This window comes from Pseudopipra pipra, chromosome 3 (assembly GCF_036250125.1).
Source record: "Pseudopipra pipra isolate bDixPip1 chromosome 3, bDixPip1.hap1, whole genome shotgun sequence".
NCBI lineage: Eukaryota > Metazoa > Chordata > Aves > Passeriformes > Pipridae > Pseudopipra > Pseudopipra pipra.
The window spans coordinates 4,896,048-4,920,608 of NC_087551.1; the positions used below are offsets into that span (position 1 = coordinate 4,896,048).

General features: G+C 38.8%; 1 protein-coding gene across 9 annotated transcripts in view; it reads left to right on the forward strand.

Annotated features, from left to right (window-relative positions):
- PLCB4 (phospholipase C beta 4) overlaps nt 1–24,561 on the forward strand; it is a 188,216-nt gene that overhangs the window by 135,587 nt on the left and 28,068 nt on the right. For 6 of the 9 annotated variants that reach the window (XM_064647514.1, XM_064647516.1, XM_064647513.1 and 3 more), the window contains 15 exons: nt 739–829; nt 1,960–2,052; nt 3,237–3,337; nt 5,043–5,078; nt 7,685–7,826; nt 8,454–8,538; nt 8,754–8,878; nt 10,845–10,896; nt 13,162–13,264; nt 14,996–15,160; nt 17,430–17,634; nt 20,999–21,087; nt 21,517–21,661; nt 24,317–24,366; nt 24,487–24,552. In XM_064647514.1, coding sequence (XP_064503584.1) covers nt 739–829; nt 1,960–2,052; nt 3,237–3,337; nt 5,043–5,078; nt 7,685–7,826; nt 8,454–8,538; nt 8,754–8,878; nt 10,845–10,896; nt 13,162–13,264; nt 14,996–15,160; nt 17,430–17,634; nt 20,999–21,087; nt 21,517–21,661; nt 24,317–24,366; nt 24,487–24,552 — 1,548 coding nt within the window. The remainder of the gene's footprint in view (nt 1–738; nt 830–1,959; nt 2,053–3,236; nt 3,338–5,042; nt 5,079–7,684; nt 7,827–8,453; nt 8,539–8,753; nt 8,879–10,844; nt 10,897–13,161; nt 13,265–14,995; nt 15,161–17,429; nt 17,635–20,998; nt 21,088–21,516; nt 21,662–24,316; nt 24,367–24,486; nt 24,553–24,561) is intronic. The other 3 variants (XM_064647518.1, XM_064647510.1, XM_064647517.1) reach the window with 1 other exon arrangement.

The window sequence follows — 24,561 nt, forward strand, 5'->3', positions numbered from 1 at the left end:
GGTGGAGAGGTTGCTAATTACTATACGGAAATCACTGTTTCTTAACCTCAGTGTTGTGAGAGGGCTTAAATTAGAGGATTTTGTACTTTTTCTCTTTTCTCAATAATGTATTTTCTTCTTTCCCAACCTGGAACAAACCTTTTAGTAGTATTTCCTTGTGTATGTGAAACTTGCCCCTTACCTTTCACAAAGATGTGACCCTGTGACCATACTGGCAAAACTAGTCCTCATTACCTGGCTAAGGACTGGGTAGTTTTCCATTCACCAGTGCCAGTCCTTTTCCACTCTGTGTGTGTGGGCTCCCTCACTTGCATTATTACATCCTGAAGGGATGGTAAAAGGTGACTTACTTGGAGATCAAATGATAACGGGCTAAACTGTGACTGTGTGTGAACCAAGGGAGGGAGGGAAAGTAGGAAGTGCTCTGATGAGGAGTTGCAGGTCACATCCATGCCCCCTGCTAAGCTGGAGAGAGGGGAAAATGTTTTGACCAGTGAAGCTGAGAGTGGCACAGGCTGGAGACCAGGAGCATTTACCTGAGCACAGCTTTCCCATGGGATAGGGAAGAAGCAGAGGAGACCATAGAACTACAGTCACACTAGATCCTGGGGTTGTGCCTGAGGTGGCACTGCTTGTTCACTGCCCCTTACTATTTCTGTCCTAAAGTCAAAATCCCAAATAGCGATACAGAGGAGCCAAATAGCTGTTATTAAGCCTTTTCTTTAAATTGTTTTACAGCTTGATCCAGGTAAAGCCTTACCATCTCCTAATGACCTCAAAAGAAAGATTCTCATAAAGAATAAAAGGCTGAAACCCGAAGTAGAAAAAAGTAAGTAAAGCTTGTCAAATATTAAATAAACAAAAGTCCAGCTTGCTACAAAAAGACTTTGTTACTAAAGTTTCCAAATTGCTTGTACTTTAGGGTTGGAAGAATATGAATTATATGTAAATGACATTTTGTTTACCCTTGTGTTTCATACGAGTGCCAGAGTCTGGGCCTTGATATCAGCATGCAGCAAAGGCATAGATAGACCTGGGAATGTAATCCTGGGGCTTTTATCAGGCTGCTGGTGGAGCTAAAATATAGCACAGATAGAATCTCTTGTAAATTCTGCCTGCACTGGCATGTTTGCATTGCTGTGTTTTTCCAGGATAAGCATGAAATTAAATGGAATTTCAAATTGCTCTTCTTGCTGTTGTTGCCAGTTCTGATATTTATCTTCTTTCAGTAATAATAATGCTGCTATATTAGTTTCCAGTATGGCTGTAATGATAAACCCTGGTCCTCCTCCATTCAAAGATAAGCATGCAGACCTTGCACTGACTTCAGTCATACGTGGTGTGACATTTCATCCTGTCTAACTGAAATGCACATGGGAATACAGTGAAAATCCAAGCACTTTGCTTCCTTTTGCATGGATCAAGCCCCGAAGAGACAGCTGTCTGTTTATTCTTTGAAGAAGTAATATGCTTGCTCCAAAGATCTTTGAAGTCTATGGAAATTTAAGAGGAATTTTTTCACAGAAAGGGTGACTAGACACTGGAATGGACTGCCCAGGGAGGTGGTGGACTCACTGTCCCTGGAGGTGTTTAAGGAAAGACTGGACGTGGCACTTGGTGCCCTGGTCTTGTTGCCATGGTGGTGTTTGGTCATAGGTTGGACTCTGTCTCAGAGGTCTTTTCCAACATAATTGATTCTGTGATTCTGTGAAATATTTCTTAACTTAAGTGAGCTTTGGATACAGCCCTTACTGACCACTCTTCAGATCTAACAACAGTGTTTGTTTATTGATGCTCTTTACTCCGTAAAATTTTATTACTAACTGAAAACTTAGAGAACTCATTAAACAAAAGTAGCTCTCGGGATTGGAGAATCATTTATGGTTGTTCTCTTGTACTTCTTTGTGCTACAAACTGTTCATGCCACGACTAATTTAATTTTATTTCTCATATTAACAGAACAGCTTGATGCTCTGAAAAAGATGATGGAGGCTGGGGAAACTGCTGCTCCTAATATCCTAGAGGATGATAACGAAGAGGAAATAGAAAGCGGTGAGGATTTCATGGAGAAGGGCTCTCAAACGTTGCCTGTGGTAAATCAGTAGGGTGGCATGAGCAGTTAGGATGCTCTTTACCCACATGCCTGCAGTCTGTGCCAGCAGCAGTAAGTCTGGGCTCAGTGCAGGACTATTTGTACATACCTCCAGCCTTACTGTCTCATCCCAGGCACGCACCACAGCTGCTTCTGGCTCTGTGGTAGGATCATGAGCTTAGCTGGTGGTACTAGTGGTAATTTTAACTTCCTCTTACTTTTCAGAAGTCATGTTGGAGCACCAACCAAGTAAAATTTTCACTATGTGTGTGTGAGAGAGAGCCTGGGAAGCTGTGCTCTTTGCTTTGGAAACAGATTCTGGCACTGTGTTTAATACTTGTGTCAGGTTGGATTATTGCATTATACTTTTGAGGGTTAGGATTTTTCTTGCCAAGCTTCAGATATCTTCAGTGTAAATGTCTTGCCCTGAGCCAATGATATGGAATGTATATATGGCCAGCACAGAAAAATAGACATACGTAGGGTATGATCCACCTTGTCTGTTTAAATGTCCACCTTCAGAAGAAGTAAATCATGCATTGCTTGCAAGTGTCTGAACCAAGGTACTTTGACCCATGTCATAGTGAATGTCCCAGCTTTAGCCTACCCCTTGGTCCTCTCATATATTAGATATATATATTTTTTTCTATTACTTTTCTTTTTTATCTTCTTTGAATACCCTAGATTCTAATGGAAAATCACTTTAAAAGCAAATGAAAATGATTCCCTAGAGTGGGGGCACACAAAGAGACTGTAACAACGCACACAAGAAGCCTGGACACTACTATTTTCTTTTATCTGTATTTAAAGAACTCAATCATCATATCTTGTTATTTCCTCAAGGCTGTTGGCTTTTTCTTTTTACACTTTTTCTAAGCAAATTACTGCTTACTTCAAAAACCCAGTAAATAAAATTTCTCTTGCCATGCTGAAGCTCTAAGGATCTTTGGCCTTAGCTGTAATTTGCTACACTTGGAAACAGTTAAATAGCACTTGGAAATCTAATACACTGTATTTTATTCCTGTTTTTAAAAAATGCCCAAACCAAACCTGTGTATTCAGCTATCATTTGTTGCATGTCTGGCACAAAACCAGCAGTTGCTGTGGGTTTTTTCTCCACTGATCATTTTTCTTTTCTGTGCAGCTGACCAGGAAGAAGAAGCTCACCCCGAGTACAAATTTGGAAGTGACCTTACTGTCGATGATTACAGTCAAAAAGAAGCTGTTGCCATCAGTGTCAAAAAGGTGGGATTGCTTCTTATCTGTATTTTTTAGAAAAACTTCCCATGGAGGCAGTTGTTTTGTGGAAGCATCACAGCACCTGTTGTCAGAAGATTCACACCTGAGATCTTCACCAGATGCCCTTAACCTTTAGGGTTATGAGAACACACAGTTTTGTAGCCCAAAATAGTCCTTGCTTGTTCAGGTAGAATATTCATTGAGGAAACAGGATCAGAATGTAGGGAAACAGTGTACAAGTGGGGGATCTGATCAAAAATACTAATTAAAGGCAACAAGAATTAAAGGCAGCAAGAGGTTTCCTGCTCCTGCCTCTGATATTTTCCTTCACATCTCAGGTGCAGAGCCCTGCTGAGAGGTGGAACATCAGATTCCTTTCTCAGTGGTGTTTTTGCAGGGCTGCATTCTGTGTCTTCATTGCAGGGTTTCCCTGTGTCATTTTTTATTGTTCCTTAGGGTAGACTCTCCCTTCCACCTCCAGCAATGAAGGCAAAGTAGGGCAGTCATTTCCCAGTGGGGTGGTGTGGCAGTGGGGCTATGTCAGACAGCTGATAGGCAGGGGAAGAGTTCCCTTTATTCCACTTATACCTGATTTAGTACAGTTTATCAGACTCTGCTCAGTAACTTGAATATTACTTGATGGTAATTAGATGCAAAATACTGGAATTGAAATCTAAGCCTGCTCTGGCACTGGAGGTGTTATTGCTGCTTGCTACAGAAAAAAAGCCCACGTGTGAGTGCTAAGGTACCTTGTCAGATCATGCTCCTTTGTCATTTAAGTATTTTGGCCACTTCTTCTCTCCTACCTGGCTACCTTTGGATCTTGCTCCAGATAGAAATAGAGGTATGGATAATCCTTCCTAGCACAGACTGCCCTTGGCAGCATGTCTCCAGGAGTATCAGAGATATCAGACCTGCCTTCTACCTATCTCTTCAGGTCAACATCTTTGCTCCTTCAGGACTTCTATGAATCCTTCCCCTGAAGTATCATTTAACTTCTTTGTTTTAGGGCAGTTTCACTTACAAAGTCAGCTGGTCCTTAACTACCTGACTGTTTTGGGGTTTGGGTTTTGGTTGGGGGATTTTTGGTGGTTGTTTTGAGGATTAGTTTTTTCTTTCCAGATTAGTCACTCATCCTCAGCATGTCCTTGAGTAACTTTTCTGCTTCTTTGCTGATCAGTGACTTGATCTTTATCCTTTAGGAATTCACATCCAGTGCCAAGACAACATTTATCTGTCGAAGTTTCTCAGTAGTGGTAGCTTGTAATTGAAGACAGACAGCAGACAGACCTTTTCCACATGTGGACATTTCAAGCACAGTTTACAGCAGCCTTAAGTTTTCAGAGCCTGGCAGTTTGCATATCCAGATTGGATGATCTTTTGTGTGGTCTGGGAGTGTTATTCTTTCATTCTTCTCTGAAACTTCCTGTCCCCAACATCTAACGAGGGCTCTGTTTTGGGTTTAACTGACTGGCATCCTTCATCCTATTCCCATTGTTAACCAGCTGTTGAATTTTGTATCTTGTGTACCCAAGTTTCAAAGAGACTACAAATTTTTGCAAGTTTATGGGACAGATGAGCCACACAGGAAGGTGTGGAAAAGGGTATACTTTTTGCTAAATTAATTAACTTTTTGAGGATTTTTTCCTTACTGTGAGTGTTTCCTATTGCTTTTTCTTTGGGTAATGTATATATATTTTTTTTCCCTTAGGCTGTTGAAGATTCTGAGCAAGAAAACAATAAAAAGGTGACACACAGGATGTTATGTAGTTTATTTTATTGCTTTCTATATAACATGCATATTACTTACCATGCATTCTTAGTGGTTTAACAATTTTACACTCAGTTTTACTGCACCTACACAGTATTTTTGAAAGTGACTCTATCTCCTTTTGTCCCCTAGGGTTTCATTGACTATACTTTTATACTGGGCTTAGGGCTGTCAGAAAATTTGGGAACAGACAGAAGTGCATGACTTTTGCCTGCTTAGAAGTGTCTGATCTCAGTCTCAAATGTCATGGACGGGGAAACCAGTTCTTTGAATGGTGTTGAGATGTATCATCCCTGCCTCTTTTTTTTTTCCTTTGCCCTTACCCTGACTGCACTTTGTTTTCCTCTCTCTTTTTCTTCCTTTTGCTTTCCCTGGGGACTTCTACATTTATCTTCTCCCAGGAATCCCTTCTGTAAGACACTTCCCACCTCCTTCCGCTGTCCTCCTCCTCCTCTTCTCTCATTAAAGCTGCTCCTGTTCCTAACCACACTTTGTTTCAGTCTGTGTTGTTTTCTGAGTGGGTTCTACTTCTTTTCTTGAGGAGTGGTGAGGTGTAAATAACAGGGACATCAACTTTCCCCCATTGTTTTCTCTATCCCCTAAAAGGTTCATGTGCTGTTGTAACCATTCCTTTGTTTCTGTAGACTTTAAGAAACATTCTCTCCTTACCCCTTTCTTAATTCATAGTTTTAAAAGTTGTGAACACTGCAGAGTACAGCCCATTTACTTTAAAAATTATGGGTCTGCAAGCAAGTAAGATAAAATCAGTGACCAGTAGACTGTCTTGGAACATTGAGCTGGTGTGTCAGTAATGCAGTCATACAACTGTGATACCATTGCCAGGGCACTAAGGCATCATAATCCCTTTGAATTCCTTTTCCCTGGAGTTCATCAACCCTGGTGTAGGTGTTAGTGGATCAGGATAGTCAAATATGGTCAGTGGTTCTGAGCAGTCAACAAGAGGCATATTGGAGAACCCTGGTTTTTACAAGATGGGTGGTCACTTCTTCCTGAGTTATTTGCCTTTCGGAAATTAAGACACTGAAAAGGACTAGTTTCGTTGAAAACCTTTGGCCTGAATTTGACCTAAACTCTATTAATAAATATTAACCTAGTAATAAAAAAATATGCCTGTTTTCTACTAAAAAAGGGATGTACCTTTTGGCATATTTAGGGAACAGATCTGTGAACCCTCAGTCTGCACATTCCTGAAAAGCAGTTGGATTGAGCCCTGGTGATCAGCATTAAAATATGGTGTCAGTTTGATTTCATGGGCTGCTGGAAGTTTAATTCAGTCTAAAATGCACATACAACAATGTGTACCTGGACTCATTCTGCTAACTCAGCTCTTCTGTGCACTCAGACCATGATGTTCCTTGTGGCTATAATCATCTTATATTGAGGCATAAATGGTTCCACTTCACGTGGTTTTCATTCTTTGAAATGTGTCTGCACAGGTAGAGGCACAGACCCATAATACTGACAAGTGGTTTTACATTTCCTTGACTCTCCCATCTCACTGAGTAAATGAGTTACAGTAGTGTAGGTTCTGTGAAGTGCATTATTCTCTAATGAGAAAGGGCTTTGCAGTGCTTCCTCTTATTGACTATTTCCTGATAAAATAGGGAAGGAGAACTTTCTGACAAATATGAGCTGCAGTCTGAAAATAAAAAGCTGTACTGCAAGAATTTTTGACTATACTTAGTACTTTCTAGCAGAAGTTCACTGGCAGCCTGCAACAGGTTAGATTTTTTGGTAACTGGTTCACTGGTAGGAGAACAACCAAAACTGTATGTAGGAGTTTGCTTAGATTGACAGGGATCTTTTTTTTCCTTAATTTCAGTGAAAAGAATGTGTTTCAAACTGGCTTACAGAAACAAAAATGTTGGACAGGTAGATCCAAATAAGAAATGCTTCCTGTTGTGAGTTTCTGGCACATGAGATACTTGTAGAAAACTTCTGAAGTTCTGTTATAAACGAAGTGCATCTTTATATGAATGATGGGTTCAGATTTTTATTAGGTGAAGTGAATAGGAATGTGAACTTGATACAGTGTCTCTTGTTGGTCTTGTGACATTTGTTTGTCTAGTGAAGGTTGTGATCCCTACATTTCGGTCTCCTGTTAGTAAAGATTAGTAGTTAAACCTATTTATGTTCTGATGTTGAGTGCCAAGTATGCATTACACCACCATAGGTGCTATCAGCAAATGTATATTAAATCACAATTTTAGGAATTTATTTGGCAAAAATAGATCATTCTCTCCCAACATTGTTCAGTCTGTTGTAATATTTATCTTTTATCCCAGTGTTATCCTACTAACTTCATGTAATACTTACCTGCTGCTTAGGAGCTTTTCTGTCATCAGTCCTCTTGCATGTGTCCTGTAACACTGAGAGTCTTTGGTGCACATATCAGTAAGAAAAGCCTTAATTTGTGACATTAAATTTCCACTTTTCTTGTATTAATTTGCCCTTTCTTTAACTTTCTGCAGATTTGGTTGTAATTTTGTACCACATTAGAAAATTCCAACGGTGGGGTTTTCACACAGAAATAGTGATTGTTCTTTTTGATGTGTTTTCAGGGTTTAGTAACTGTTGAAGATGAACAAGCGTGGATGGCATCTTACAAATATGTAGGTGCCACAACCAATATACATCCATATTTATCAACAATGGTCAACTATGCTCAACCTGTAAAATTTCAAGGTTTCGATGTAGCAGAAGGTAACATAAAAGGTTGAATGAAATACAAGTGTTTGCTTATCCTAGGTAGTTTTTTAATCTCTACATTTTCCTGAGTTTAGGAATACAGGCATATTTGCTAGTTTAATGACCACCATCGGTATGTTTGTAGATCTGTTGCCTTGAATGTGAAGTTAGCGTGTTATTCCATTGGTCATCCACACGGAGTCACTAAATTACTGGGAGAATATGGAGCTGTTGAGGTTGATTCTATTCTATAGGCCTTTCCAACTGAACTGCTTTTTTCAGTTCATCTATCCCTGCAGTAAGGTGAGCATGATTGTCACAGTGGTCAGCACTCAGCTGATACTGCACACCAGGCCATTTATCATGTTGTTTTCCCTCTTCTAGCCACACAACACAGGCCTTGAATAACAATTTTGTCCTAAACAAAAAAGGAAACTTCTGTTGATTTCCCAGGAAGCGAAAGAAAAAAGCAAGTCAGAAAACTGTGAAATTTCTCACCAGTATAATTTGATTCTATGAGTAACAGATAATGGGGAAAGAGACCAGAATCTGCTATATCCTGCTTTTATGTATAGTGCATGATCTTGAATTTTGATTTGTCATTACAGAAGTGTTTTAAAATGTCTTGTTTTTCCTTCCCAGAGCGTAATATTCATCACAATATGTCCTCTTTCAACGAATCAGTCGGACTAGGGTATTTGAAGACTCATGCCATTGAGTTTGTGAAGTATCCTTTCACCTCCTCACACCACTTCTCTACCAGTGCTGCAAATAAACCAGTGTACCTTTCTAGATTTAGTGTTCCATGCCTGTAAAGGAAAAGGGAAAGCAGCTCATGGAAAGAGAAATAGTAAGATTAATACAGGAAATACTGAAGACACCAGGGTATGGCTATACATTTCTATGATGTTTTTATTTCATTTTCCTTGATGAATTCCACAGTTATAACAAACGACAAATGAGTCGGATATACCCAAAGGGAGGCCGAGTGGATTCCAGTAATTACATGCCTCAAATTTTCTGGAACGCTGGCTGCCAGATGGTCTCACTGAACTATCAGACCCCAGGTAGGCAGCAACGACCAGTGAACCTCAATCCTAAAGAATGGCTTGGGCAGTAACTCTCAAACAGATGCCATGGATTTGCTTCTGGCATTTTTTGAGGGAACAGACATATGGCTAAATAACACAGTGGAGTGGAATTACGGAAGCGTAAGACAAGGAGCAATAAAAAAAGCCATACACAGAAGGAAAATTCAGCCCCCTTTTATGGAAAAATAACAGAGTACTGCAACTTCTCGCAGAAATGGTTTTTATTAATAAAAAGTATTAATTACGGGAAAAATCAGTGCTTTCACAAAACACAGCTTTGGCACAGTTGGGTGCATGTCTGCAAAGCAAAGATGGAGTGTGCAGATTAAGATGGTAAAAAGTAATGACTGTGTGACAAATGCATTTCTAGACTAGTCATTGTGAAGCATTAAGAGTCATGTGCTCATCATCAGAGAATGAGGTCTGAGATCCCAGCTGAGAGAACGATGCCAGGGAATGTAAGTGCCTCTCCACAGGGTAAACTGAGAGGAGATGTATCGTTCCTGTTCAGTGAAGGTGTGAGTATAACTATGAGAGTAGGCTTTTTGTTGTTTTGATTGGTTTTTTGATGTATCTAGGAATGTGTTCAATCATACCTGTAACAGACCAGTTTTCCCATTTCCTTTTTCTAGCTGTGGCATTGCTTCTGTGCTTGCTTCCCCCCTCCCTGAATGGTGCCTTTGCTACTGCAGACACTCCTAATGATCATACCCTGAGTTGTGTCCTGCAAAGCTGTGCCCTGATTTCACTAGCTGAGGAAGCAGGAGAAGGCTCTACTGGAATACACTGCTTTTAGAGCACTCCACATAATACAGAGGCTGGAACAGATAAATGCAAACCTCACTCTGCTCCCAGCACTGCCTCTGCCCGTTGCCTGTCATTCCCAACCCCTTTATATTGCAAAATAAGAGTAGTAATTGTATAACTGGAAGTGAACAACTTTCCTGTATTCATCCTCTGCCATCCAGTTGTGCCGTCAAGCTGAAGAATAATTGAGGAAATAAGTTACAGCTGCCCAGTAAAGCAAGTAATAAGTGATACGAGCATATGAGAATCTTTTATTTTGTATATCAAGAGTACATACACAAAAGATCTTGTTCCCTTTTGAAGGTAGTCTGCTGGGCAAGAAAATACCTGTGTTATGGCTAAACAATGATATTCTATTCCAGTGTAATTGGAAACCTGAAGGAGAACATTTTATTTTTACAAAGTTCTGGGGAGGGTTGGATGAGGGGGAGGTTATTACACATTTACTGTATATCTTTATATACAGGTACCATAATAATGCATTGACCAAAACTCATCATTTAAGTGTTGAAACTAAGCAATGTTGCTGTGATGTCTTTGGTTTGGTTTTGTGGTATTTTACTGAATTAAGCCCATAGAAAACCGGTGTGATATTCGTCTCACCTTCTTTAAAACATCAGGAAACAGAGAGCTTCATCAGAGGTAGTTGTGGTCATTATGAAGAAATACATACTTCGAGGATGTCTTGTCTAGTATGTTTTATATTCTGCCTTAGACTGAGGTTAACTGCACTGTTAAAGCTTCTGTATCCCTCTGTTATTCCAAATGATCTGCAGAAATGGAGACATCTGTACTGTAGATACCAAAAGTTAGATGATGGAAATCCCATCCCACGAATGTAACATGACCACAGTCTGTTGCTTCTCTGCCTGTTTGATTTCAGGGAACCAAACTGACTGTTTCTTAAGCACAGCATAGACTTAGTGTGGTTGATAAAGCTATTACCACTGTAAAGAAATCTGAGGTTTTTCCTGATTGCTTCCTTTTATTTCTTGGATGTGCGGGTTTTATGCATTAAATTTAATTTTTATTTTGAACTCGTTATTCTGGACAAATGGTGTTATTTTCTAGAAAGGAATGTTCGTGGTCTGCATCATTCACCAGGAAAGGTAGTAATTTCTTTGTCTCTTGGCAGATTTAGCAATGCAGTTGAATCAAGGGAAATTCGAGTACAATGGATCGTGCGGGTGAGTGATATGATTCAAACTGTTGTCACTGTGGAGCAGAATCCTTTAATAAGGTTTTAATAAAATATTGTCACTGTTAATTATGTGTTACAAAAGAAAAATGGGATGCTAGGTGAAGAGCAGAAATTAGAAGAATTCAGAGGGAATTATCCCTGGTAAGGAGGTATTCTAATGAATACACTTTTTAATTATGCCCAGTTTTTAAAGATGAGATAGAAGAGGCTTTGTGTGCAAATTATGAAGATTGTGAATACCATACACAGTTATTTAAATACATCTCCAGCTTCTGTTCTCAGCCTTTTTTTTTGAAGACATGCCTCAGAGTGGAGATTCATCGCACAGTTCACAGAATTGCCAAATTTGCTTGGACAGGGAACTTTTTTTTAATCTGTGTACTATAGTTGGAGTGTGAATTTCACAGAGAGTGAACAGATGTTTCATCTCTCTAAGTTCTTACTCACGACCTTTGTATGACAAAGGATGCTCAAGTGATGCTGATAGGTTTTTCTTTTTTAAATGTTGAGTTTATACCTTAATAGGATAGAGTGATCATTAACATCAGGAGAAAGGAGGAGTTTGATGAATTACAGGAAATGACAGTCCAGAAAATCTGCAGACTCATCCTGGGAAGAAACTACTCTTTTTACTGCTGCAAATCTTATTCAGAAAGAAAGTCTGAGTAGATGAAGCTTGGTAAAATTCCTCATCTGCAGAATGGACACAAAGAGCTTGGCCACTCCATGCCTTTATCACAGTTGTGAGCTCTCCAGGTAGAGGCTCCTGGGTTTGACAAAGGTGCAGTCTCTATAATTTCAATCAGAATAACACAAGTAATAGAAAAAAACCAAAGCTTTTTTACTGCAGAGTATGGTTCCTTCTTGTTTGACTCACAGTCCTAGTAAAAGAGCACCTTTACTTTTGCCAAATTCTTCTGAAGGACAGGGAAAATTACCAACTAAATTCCTGTCTTTTGATATTACATTGATACATCAGTCTTTTGATATTACAGTGATAATGCATGGTAATATTTTGATATGCATTATAAATGTGGTGGTGTTTCAGTCACAGAAAAGGTGCAGGGCAATGAAAATAAGAACTTAACGTTTCCTTCTGTGTGTACTTCTTTTTTTCTCATATTTACAGTTTTCATGCTGGTGAAACAAGATTGAGCCACTCTTATCTTTACCACTTCTTATTTCAGCAGGCTGGAAGCAGAAATAAAGGATGTTTCTGATAGTTCCCTACTTTAAATTAATAAAATATTATTAAATCACTCACATTTATAATGTAAGAAAAGTGAGGAGTATTATTTTTCTATACAGAAACCATGTTATGAAGAAATGGGAGAAAACATTGACATTCTTTCTACTGGAATTTTTCCAGCATTTTTTGATTATTTCTGAGTTTGGCCTTTATAACATTGTGTACCATTGATTCACTAGAGAGACTAGAGGTGGATAAAAATTAATCTTCTAGCAGCTTGGTCTGTCAGGGTTGCAGAATTAGCAAGATTCCTCTCGTTAAACATTTTCTTCCAGCACTGAAAGAACCTCTGTAATGTGCAGCACAGCATTTGTGGGATCAACTGCTGTTTCATTTTGACGGCAGAATCCTTGCATTCTGATTCATCAGAGCACATATTGGCTTCATTGATATGTTGATCCAGTGCACAGTCCTCAGGGACAGATTGTAAGTGTTATTGTGGTAGTACCTTTCATGCCACTATAATTAACAATCTGTCAGCACTGACATTATCAGTTGTTTCCCCCCAAGGTTTCGTAACCATGATGAAAAAATTAGCTTCAAGCTGAAATTTACTGTGTGAATCTTGACTCTGAGGAACTTCTTCATTTAGAAAAATAAAATTGAAAAAGCCCTCTGTTTTTCCGAAGTTAAAGAATAAAATCAATGAGAGCAACTACGTTTTATTATATGGTAACTTGCTATATTTTTAAAATGGATCATTCAGTTGTTTTGAAATGTTCTTGATCATATTACATTTATTTTTCTCTTGAAATCAAGGGTTGATTTCATCTCTCAGTAGCTGGTAATTCAAAATGAAGATGAACATTTATTTGTGTTCTAGACAACCATAATACTTCCTTTTATTTCCTCACACTTGCAGCTGGAATGAGAGTCTGTGTTTTACAGTGCTGTAGGACAGTTCATTACTTAAAGCTAGAGCATCCATTTCATTTGTATTTAATACAGTTTGAATTTCCACACAAGAATAATTTTCTCCTTTTTTTTTTTCCTTGAAATAAGGTATCTACTTAAACCAGATTTCATGCGACGACCAGATCGAACGTTTGACCCATTCTCTGAAACTCCTGTAGATGGTGTAATTGCTGCAACATGTTCTGTGCAGGTAAAACAGCACCAGACAACTGTCATCACACCCAAATCACATTTCAAAGTCAGCAGGAATAAGATACCTACAGAAAGTGTGTTTGGATTGTGAAGATTTCATCAAATAATTTCTTTTTTTTTTTTTTTTTTTTTAATTGCTGGCTAAGATGCCTTTATTTACTTGATCTGAGTGGAACAGGATAGAACTAGAAATGATTTGTTGTTACACATTATCATGTTCTAACACCCTTCATGGTCTTTTTGTGATATGTCAGCCCACACAAGTGAATAACTGAGTGAAGTTCACTTCTGTGTACGGTATGAAATCATGTACCACCACTTGTCACTATAGAGCAGGGAGGAATATGGGCATACCTGGACAGGATATTTTCAAAATAAGCAGAGAAAAATGGTTCCTGTGATGAAGGTCCTTACTTTGGAATCATCTGTGAGTAAAAAAGTCCATAAAGCATCTGTTGTAGTTCTAAAGCATGGTTAGGTATCATATTGTGGAAGAAGACTGACAGTTGCAAAATGTTTTTTACGACTCAACACTCTACTTTTTTTCCTCAAATACCTTTTGTGCTGCTAAACTTCAGCTTTCAGTCATCCCTTTCTACGTGCAGCATTGAAATTTCAAACTCTCTCTGACCAGGCATTCCTTGTGCATTCTAGACACTTAACTAAGTTTCATTTGCACTTCCAGAAGAACAAGCATGTTTTATTAATGTTGGGTTTTTTTAATGGTAATGACAGTACAATCCCTTCAAGAAGGAAGTTGTATCTCGTGGTGAGAACACAAGTTCTAAATATCACTAGAGATAGTTCTTATATCACGTATTTTGTCAGTTACTTTTCTTTTGTGCCTAAAACCAGTACAAAATTCCATATAAATTCTGTAAGTAAGGAGTTGAGTGGACCAAAACCCAATAATGATAACCCTCAGCTGCATACATTTTCATATTTATTATCCAGAGTGTTCCCTGGAAGAACGTTAGATCATGAAAGCAAAAGGATTTGAAATGAGCTTAGGTCTGTGAAATCGTGTTTTGGTTTTTCTTTCTTTCCCCCTTGATTGTAGTAATGAAAACATTAGCTGTGTTTTTAAGTAATATATCATCTTGATGGAATAAAAATTTTCCCTGGAGTAATCACCTGCTGTGACTAGATTAATCTTGGCTTGGAGTGAAATTGCAACAAATCTTCATATACATAACAATACAGAGGAGTCGGCTGGGTTTTTGTTTGTTTGCTTTTTCAGCATCCTGCACTTTCCAGACATAATATGGAGTCAGACTGACACAGGATTAGTTTGAAACCTTTGCCTAAGTGAAAGCAGAGCAATAGTTTCCTTTCACCTCTTTGTGGTCAGGACATATAATTGAACAAAATGCTTCCCAGCAGCAGGTTTAGAGCTGTGGAAAAGCAGTGCCCGATCTGGTTGTTTCATTCAGTGTTTTTCATTAATATAGTGAATACATCTGTGAGACATCAGATAATTGGGATGACTGGCTGGCAAGTGGTAATACCATAGCACAGTCATTTCAAATTAAGGATATATTTAAGGTCTGATCACAACAGTGATCACAATTTTAGCACTAAATACACCGTTTTCATAGGAGGAAAAAAACACCTCTGTTCTGCATTAAAGCATTTTCCAGGCTGCTCTCAGTAAAAAAAAGCCACAGAATTTGTATTTTGTATTGCTCTTTGTATTGCTCTTCCTTACTGCTCTGCTATTACGTTGCAGGTAATATCTGGTCAGTTCTTATCAGACAAAAAAATTGGGACGTACGTGGAGGTGGATATGTACGGCCTGCCCACGGACACGATACGGAAGGAATTCCGGACGCGGATGGTGATGAACAATGGCCTGAACCCTGTTTACAATGAGGAGTCGTTTGTGTTTCGAAAGGTGGGATTTTTGGAAAGCACAGCTTGTGGTTTTGAGTGAACTTCCTTGCTCTCGTGAGCACAGGAATGAGCACTGCTCCCATGAGAAAGGGCTCGTAGGGCCCCTGTTTACTGCAGTAAACAATGTAAAGCTGAAATAAGCTTTCAAGAGGTTGTTTGGAATTTGTTTTGCTTCCTTTCTTTTTTTAATTTTGCTTTGTTTTATTTTTCTAATGGATAACCTCTGTAGCTGTCACATGATTTTTTGTTGTTGTTGTTGTTTCTATTTGGCTTTTTCCTCCCCTTTGGTTCCTCTTCCCACTTGGAGGTATCCACCTCCTCTGGGACCATGTCTGTGTCCAAGGTATGCAGTCTGCTTGGAATGAGTCCCCACTGGTGGATACCATCATTCCTTGGAGATTCCTTCTTCCCTGCCCTGGCAGTGCCTCCTATCTTGCACTGTTCCTTCAGCCCAGAGGGCAGGTGAGATGCTGCATCCAAAGCTAAGGTCAATGGTATTACAGGGAAAAGTTGGAAGGGTGCTGTGTTCCTCAGCCTTGTTGCCAGCTCCCTCCTCCAGTAGTCCATGTGCATCATGTACCCTTTTCTTTCTTTTTTTCTTTCTTTTTTGCCTTCTTTTTTACTTTCTTTTTTTTTCAATAAAAAAATTAAAACGAACCTTTTTTTCTTGATATGGGGGATTTAAAGAGAGAGATCATTTGTCCATGTTTATCTCTCAGTCTTTATATATACTATATACAGACTTTTTTTTTTTCCTGTCAGCTGGAGTTTCATCCAGATTTCATATGTTAGTGATGCTGTCTTTGATAACATCTGTTCTGCTTACACCTGTTCTGTTGTCATCCAAAATCGTTGCTCTTCTATTTCAAAGTTCAGACTTTTATTCCAAAATTCAGGCTTTGCCAAGTGGTGATAACACTTCACACTTGGGTATATTACACACTTAATCTGCTTTCTTAACAGTATAACTGGTTTTTAATAGAAATTTAGTTGATGCAGGAGTTTTTTCTGAGCTCAGGTATATTCTGGAATGGATGTGACTCCAAATGCTTTTCTCAGTGCACGAGGAGGCACAGGGAAGATGCTTAGGTACAATGACAGGCAATCATGCTGCCCATGGCCTGCTGGCCATATGGCAGCATCTGCTGCTTTCTGATTTCTTACATCAAAAGGGCCATAAATTCCAGGGTACACAGAGCTTTCCTCTGAAAGGGGGGTACCTGTGTGTCCTGACACGGGTACAGAGGCTGATGCCAAGATTTCCCAGACTTTCTGCTCTACTCTGCGATGGTCACACGTTCTCTTGGACCGAAAGTCAGCCAAGAGATTATTTTTCTTCATCTCTGGCCCTTATCATATCTTAGCCTTGTAATCAACACAAATTGATGACGAGTGAGTGGCATAAACATAGCAGGAACAATTCCTCTGGTTGGAGGTGATGAAGGCATGGGATGCACACTGCTAAAATGTCTTGGGGGGGGGAAAGTGCTTACCAGGATACCACAGAACAAATTAATGGAGAGGGAATGATAAACTCAGTCCCCACTTCTGCTCCCTGTCAAATCTATACCTGAGGCCGCCACGTAATGAAAGATGTGCTGATCTGTGGCCTGTAGAGGAGAGATCTTACCTGCCCTGTTTGGGTTACACTCTTCTCCTCAAGCTGATGTTTAATCCTACACAGTTGCTCTCAGGTACTGTTTGATTGTTATTCTGTCATGTTTTCTTGTTTATATTTTAATTGAAGTAAGGCTTCAGTCATTCTAACCTGGGTTCTGTGTTGTCCCTCTGTTGTGTGAGGGGGAGGACGGGAACGAGTGCTGGTGGTAACCTGTGCTGGGAGTGCTAAGTCGTAATTAAGTAGAGCAGGATACCCTTCAGGTGGGTTCAGATACCAAAAGCATATTTTGTGCCCTCTGAGACTGAAAATGAAAGTGGCAGGGGGAAAGTCTATGGGAGACAGGAGGCACAGTTCACTTTTGCCCCATGAGTGTTGGTGAATGGCACTAGGTAGGGAAGGAGTGGGAAATCTTTCAAAATATTTAGCTGGTGTGATTGTCAGCCACAGGATTTACATATTCTAAAATCTACATGATATTTAGGGGGGGGGGAAGCTTTTCTGGGAAGGATTCATTTCAAAGTGTGGGGTTTGCAGGGAATGACCTGATCTTACAGTGATAGTCATTGTCTGGCATGCAAAGCGAATGGTTCACACGTGGGAGGCGGGGAGGATTCAAGTCATTAAATGTCTCCATTTTGTGACTTTCCAGGTTATTCTCCCCGATCTTGCTGTCCTGAGAATAGCAGTGTATGATGACAATAATAAGTTGATTGGTCAGAGGATCCTGCCTCTGGATGGGCTGCAAGCAGGTTACAGACACATTTCCCTTCGGAATGAGGGCAACAAGCCACTCTCTCTCCCAACGGTTTTCTGCAACATTGTGCTTAAAACATACGTGCCTGATGGTTTTGGAGGTGAGAAAAACCTGTATCCCATGTGCTGTAGCTCTGGAATGTTGGTGTGGAAGTACTGAAGTACTGTGGTGTCAGCGTGCCAGAAGGCAGCAGACACATAATGCTGGAGGATTGGAAAGACTCAGTATTTTAACTCCTTGGAAACTCTGCATATTGAGTTAAAAAATCCCCTTTCTGACCAAGTGTCTGCCTCAATGTTAATGATAATGACAAGTATCTGCTAAATGACAAAATTATGTGGAAAATACGCTAATATTAGTTAGCTCAGTATGATTTTCTCTGTTGACGATTTAGGAAGATTCTTCTTTTTTACCTTTTTACCTTTCTTTTATTACATGCTATCTGACACAAATATCTGTAAGGTTAAAATGTACTTTAGCTATATTGTTTGGTGTGGAGGTATAAAAAAATTCATGCAGAATCTAGACAGGTCTTTTTCAAACAAAGGCACTTCTATATTCTGGAGATTATTGACATATTGTTAAAAATGGTCAGTGAAATAATTTAGTATCCAAAACCCTTCTGCATTTTTTCCCTCCCGATTTTACATGGTTTTTTTAGTGTGGTTTAATTATTTTTGGATTTTCAAGAAAGTTATTTTCAATGTGAGTCATTTGCACGATCAGGTTGTCGGGGCCATGGTCATTTATCCTGAGCCGTGGCAAATTGCCATATGTGTGTAGGGAAAAAACTGAGAATAATCATTTTGCCACTTAAATCGGTGTAAGGGGTAAGTTCACCCTGAGGATGTCCCTCAGGGAAGGGTTTCCTTCACTCCAGATGGAATGTGTTGTACATTGGACAATGTATAAACCATGTAAAACTGGAAAACGGGAATTGTGCTAAATGTTAGTGCTCCGACTCTGCAGCAAAATGAAGTTCACCTTAGAGTTGATTGGTGAAATATTATTGATAAAAACAATATTTTGCTCTCTTCAAAAACAATTTTAAACCTGCTGTTTGTGCAAAGAATGATTGCCACTCCTCTGAGTGTCACTTCCATAGTACAAACAGGAGAAAGGGAAGGTTTACCTGAACTATTAGTACATCTTCAACTCTGTGTTTGCTGATATTTATCCATATTTTAAAAAATAAACAGGCTGACACTTCAGTCACAATATTTCATGGAAAAAGTTAGAGAAGCATTTGTGTTGTTCACATGTGCCGGTTTCTGGTAAGTCAGCTGGAGTTTTGCCACAGGTCTTGGGGCACTCCCGTGCCTTTATGCAGCACGTTTCATTGTGACAGGATTTAACTTCAGGGACTTTGTCTCAAGAGAAGTGTAAGCTTCTGCTTAAACTTGGGATTCTCCAGGGTAATTGAACCATCAGTCTAAGGGACACAAATTTAAGTGTGAGCTCTAATTCTTTCTTGAGCTGAAGCTTTAGGCAGTAAATGACTCAGTTCAAATATTGTTTAAGCTAAGGACATGCTTATGATTTGGGATTGATGTTTTATGATACCCCACTTTTTCTAAGAATAGAATTTAAACTTAGCACTGAGTTTGATGTGGCTTAAGCTGCTGAATGTGCTGGTCACACAGGGGGAAAATTTTTCTTTTTAATTTTATTTTTTAAACTGTATTCTACGAATTCAGAAGTGAAAGACTTGTTTTTCAAAGAGAATCTGAACACCAATTTGCCGTTTGCAAATTGTGTGCAGTTCAGTATTTGCTAATCTGCTACACTGTCAGCATTTCTGTAGGTGGTTTATTTAGTAGAGGTTAAAAAGCATTGCTACCCCTAAGTAACAGTTTTGTTACAGTAAAATGCTGCTAGAATGAGAGAACTGGTTGTCATAGTTTACTGTCAGCAGTGGGAAAAACAGACTCCATATTAATAGGAACTAAATAAGTTCAATTATGAGTTCTCCTCTCCCTTCCCAGATATATTTGATGTGTCTCACGTCATTTTCTCATTGATATAAAACAGCAGCGTGATGAACAACTGGGAAATAACTTTTGACACTCAGGTGGAATCATTAGTATTCTGTTGGCATGTGGTTTTTAATTACTTATCATCTGCAGTGAACACCTCATTGTTTTGTGAGCTATCATTAGGATCTCCATGGTTGTTTTAGCAAACCTGTAGGAAGGTAGAGCTCAATTCAGTAGCTGCCTACATTCTTTTTCGTTTCTTTTTTTTAACCTGTATGAGTAAGATTTAAAAACATGCCCCGAATAATAACTAGAATGGGCGATACATTGTAGGCTTTAGAAGATGCATGTTCTTATTTTTCATAGAGCTTAGTGATTTCTTGTGGTTTATTTGCATCAGCTACTCTGTTCCCAATGAAACACAATAGTGGCACAGATTGATGCAAATGAAGTAGAATTCTCCAAAGAGAAGCTTCTATAATAGAAATCTGTACGTAAGTAAGGCAGCTTAGGGTAGTGGTTAAAGTCCTCTGTAATGTGCTCTTGCAGTGATTTTTGTACCTTTATATTTAATTGCAATTCTACGAAATGCTGCTCCTCACCCCCACCTTGCCTCACTGGGGAGAAGGGAAAGCGTAAGCAGAGGACAAATGACAATGTGAGAGGCAGTGATGAGTCACATCCCCCTTGCAGAAGTGCTGAGCCTTTGGTGATGTGCCTGCATGGTTAGTAATACAATTTACAAAGGTCTCTCTCCCAAACACGTTAGTCATTTTTACCTAGAAGCTCATGATAATCGGGTTCAATTTTCGGATGACGCATCGTGCTGGCAGGGTAGTCCTGGATTTTCCTTGAGGAGGCATGGCAAGGACAAAAAGACACGGTTAGGAAGTTAGGGAAAGGACAAATAGTCAGTGCTGAGCTACAAGGCCTTTGTTGTGGCTAAAAATAAACTCTACATAGGTTTTGTGTATATGAAATAAGTTTCAAAAGACATCATTGGGTGCAACAGTTGTTGGAGAGGACCTATTTGTGTAGATAAACAGAGCTGTCAAGGGTAATGCTAACTATTTAATACAACTTTTGCTGGAATGGGAGACCTGTCTCTGTTGTTTTGCTTGAGAAATGCATCCAGTGACTTCAGAGAGAGAACATTTCATAGAAATGTTAAGCTGGAAGGGAGATGATACAGTCCAGCCCCCACTTTGCACATGAAGGATAGCAAGTTTCTTCCCAAAGCTTTTGATGGATTTAATATTTTCACTGTGTTTTTTTTTTTTTTTTTGGTTTTGACTGTTGAAGTTAAGCATGGAAAGGGATTATTCAATATGCAGGTAAAGATTCCTGTGACTTTGTCATCCTGTAAACCTGTGCTTGCACATTGATCACTGCGTATGGAAAACAGGGCTAGAATAAGGCATTTGTAAAATATTACCTTCAAAATGCCTCTGAAGATCATAAAAAGTTGATTTTTTTTTTCCCTTCCAGATATTGTGGATGCTTTATCAGATCCAAAGAAATTTTTGTCTATCACAGAAAAAAGAGCAGACCAAATGAGAGCTATGGGTATCGAAACTGTAAGTAGGACTCAGTGACAAAAAGCCCATTTATGTTCATGCTGTGTTCCTTTTTTAAAGTAAGCTGGTCCTTCCTCAGTCAAGGCATGTTACCTTATTTCTCATTTTCAAATACAAGACCCTTTGTCCAGCTCTGAAATACATTAGCTTATGTTAGTTGTCGTGTACTGAAATTCACTGGCTGATTTTTCATGGATCAAACTGACACATCCCATAGAAGCAGAAATGTTAAAGAATGAGAACAGAGCTGTATTTCAGCAGGTAGCTATTTCAAGTAGGTTACAAATACTTTACTATAGTGTTGTTTGAAATTATGCTGCAATTTGATTACGTTTAAAGTCAGCAAGTTTCGAAAACTTCCCGGTACCCAACCTTTACAATACAGGTAAAAGAACAGTTAATTTATTATGGTGTGAATGTTTCTTTCAGAGTGATATAGCTGACGTACCAAATGACACTTCGAAGAACGACAGAAAAGGAAAAGCCAACAATCCCAAAGCCAACGTAACACCTCAGAGCAGCTCCGAACTTCGCCCAAGTACCACCGCGGGCTCTGGGACCGACGCGAAGAAAGGTACACAAAACCCACACACCACCCCCTCTCTTCTGGAGTGATTCAGAAAGCCACAGAGAAGTACTCCTTACTCCATTTTAGTTTTACAGTCCTAATAATTCTTGTCATTTTAGAAGGTAAATTCACTTGCCAGTAAGAGTTGTCTTTGTCTAATTGCAAATAAGTTTTTTATGTTGCTAGAATAACTGTATAAAGCCAATACAGGTTTATTTTACTAAGTGACCTCTTTGTTTGGCTATATACTTATAGCGTTAACATGCATGACTCTGGGAGTAGTTTACTAAAGATCTGCTGGAGGAGTGCCAGTAGGAGTGACTATTATCTGGCATAGTCCAGAGAAACTCTTCTGGTTTTTTTCTCCCTTCACAAATCCCTTGGCAGAGTTGCAGATTTAAGTAATTAAAGGTATTTAGAATTCACTGGATTCTGTAGAGATTTCCCAACAATTAGAAATGTTTTCACCATGTGGTTTTACTCTGAAGAGTGATTATGGAAATGGCATGTTTATTGTAAAAAAAAGAAAAATCCATATTAAATGTGCTCATTTATGAGTGAATAAGTATTTTTTTCTTCACTATTCACTCTACAAAGTCATTTTATAGAGTCAGATGGGATTATTTGTTTCTCCCATATCATCACAGGTAATGAAGATTAAGTGAGAAAACAAATTTGTACAGCTGAATGAAACACAATAAATATTTCTGTTAATGGGCCACCAGAATTAGAATCTGGTTCATTTACTCTCATCCACCTTGGCCCAAAGGTATTTGGTGGGGGTGAAAAGGAGCACTGATGGCTCTTGCTGTTAAACTTAAGCAGACATGGCTGAGTACACACATGTGTAGAGGGATCTCCTGAGAAATAAGATGCCATTTCTCTGGAGTCACTTTTGGCAGTAAACCAGATTTTTTCTGGCACCTGAACTCTTGCAAAGTTCTTCCCTGGCATAAGCCCCAGATTATTTTATCCTGTGAGGTGTTTTCATATTTTATGTATCATCACCAAGATGCACAAGTATTAGTTTTACTGTGCATTAATTAAGCATGGAATTTTCTGGGGTTGACAACTGATTCCTGGTTGCCATGGAGTCAGACCTGGAGAACAAAGTAAATAAATCTGTGTTTTAAAGTAAAATCCTGAGGAAGTTTGTTTAGAACACACCAGCCTGATGGAGCCCCAGTCTGAAACTGAAACGTGCTCCTGTCTGCAATTTTTACCCATATTCTTGCATGGTAAAGTAGAGCTGTTCATTTTATATCCCTTGTAATGATATTGGTTATCTCAGATCTCTTAAGATCTGAATAATTCTACCACTGTTATGATACACAACTCCCTTTGCTATTAGAAATGAGTTATCCAGCAGGGCAGGGTGTCTGGGGAAGGCTTTCAAACGCACAGGAATTTTGGGGGTTTTTTTGTTCTCTGACTTTCAGTAAGGGTTAAGTGATTTGTGGTTTTGAAAACTTCAGCCTCTATCTGTGCCTAAATCTTTTCCAATCTCATTTACTAGACTAACGTTGGTACCGTATACTTGAGCAGAATCTTATGTTTCTAAGAAAAGAAAAAAAAAATCATATTCCCTGAGGAAATTGCCTCCCTCCCCCCTGCTTTTTTTTTTTTTTCTTTTACAGCATCTAAATATTTTCCAGTTAAATTCACCTTAAAAGCCAGAAAGTCCTTTTCAAGGCAGGGGAAATCTTATAGTCCACAGACACTGTTAAGAGCAGTTAACTAAATATGTTTGCAGTGTATTTATGTACATGCAAATATTTTTGTATGAAACCTCAGGAAAAAAACCTAAAAATTACAACTCTCATGGCATTGTATTGACATTTTTATTAATAATTACATGTAGGATGCTCTTGGTAGTTTTTAAAAATCATAGTATGTCACAAAACATTCATTAAAGCATAAACATGAGATGAGATTGGGTTTTGTTTGCATTGCAGTTAAAGTGATCAAAACATATTTTCATTCATCTAAATAGTACACTTAGTCTTGTGTGATTGATTTGCCTGTTGTATTGAATTTTCATTAGAATTTCCACTTCTTTTGGATTTCTCCTTCATTTTTACCTCTCCTTTAGCCTTGGAGAGTGCTGTTGCTCCTTTTCTCATAGCCTGGTGTTAACCAAAATGCAAATTTTACCTTCATTCACATACAGGCCGCAGGTAAATTTGCACTCCTATGTTTTAAATTTAGAAATACAGCCTCTATGTAGTCACATAGAACCTCATCCAGGAAGCCTCCCCACTGAAAGATGGTGGTGCCAGAGCAGTCTCCACATACGGACCAAAATTCTAAAGTTTGCGTGGTTCAGTTTTAATGTTCATAAATGGTTTGCTATGTTTGCTGAAAAGGGACTTTTTTCTGTTCTTAGATTGCTGTGTTTTGACACTCCAGGCCAGAGCTGTAAGAGATTAAAATACACTCATTGATTCATTTCTTTTCTCACAATTGATTGAGCAGTGCATCGGAAAAGGAAATTAACTGTAGCTTTTCTCATTAACCTGCTACTATTTTTTTTATGTGGTGAAAAACATTAATTAATTGCTAACTTAAATGTAGGTTTCTGTGGCAAAACTCAAACTTTAAAAGTATGAGATGTACTAGTGCGTATGAAGTTTTAGATAAACTGTATCAATGCCTCCCTAGGTATAGACCTCATTCCTCAAGTGAAGATAGAAGATTTGAAACAAATGAAGGTAAGGATGGACACAAGCTTTTCAAGATGTGTTCCTAATTTTTGTCCCCAGTAGCCACGATTTTATCTAGTTAAAGTCAATATGACCAGAGGAAAATTGATCCAATTTCTCTTTTTGTAGGCTTATATAAAGCATTTAAAGAAACAGCAGAAAGAGCTGAATGCCTTAAAGAAGAAACATGCAAAGGTATGGTCA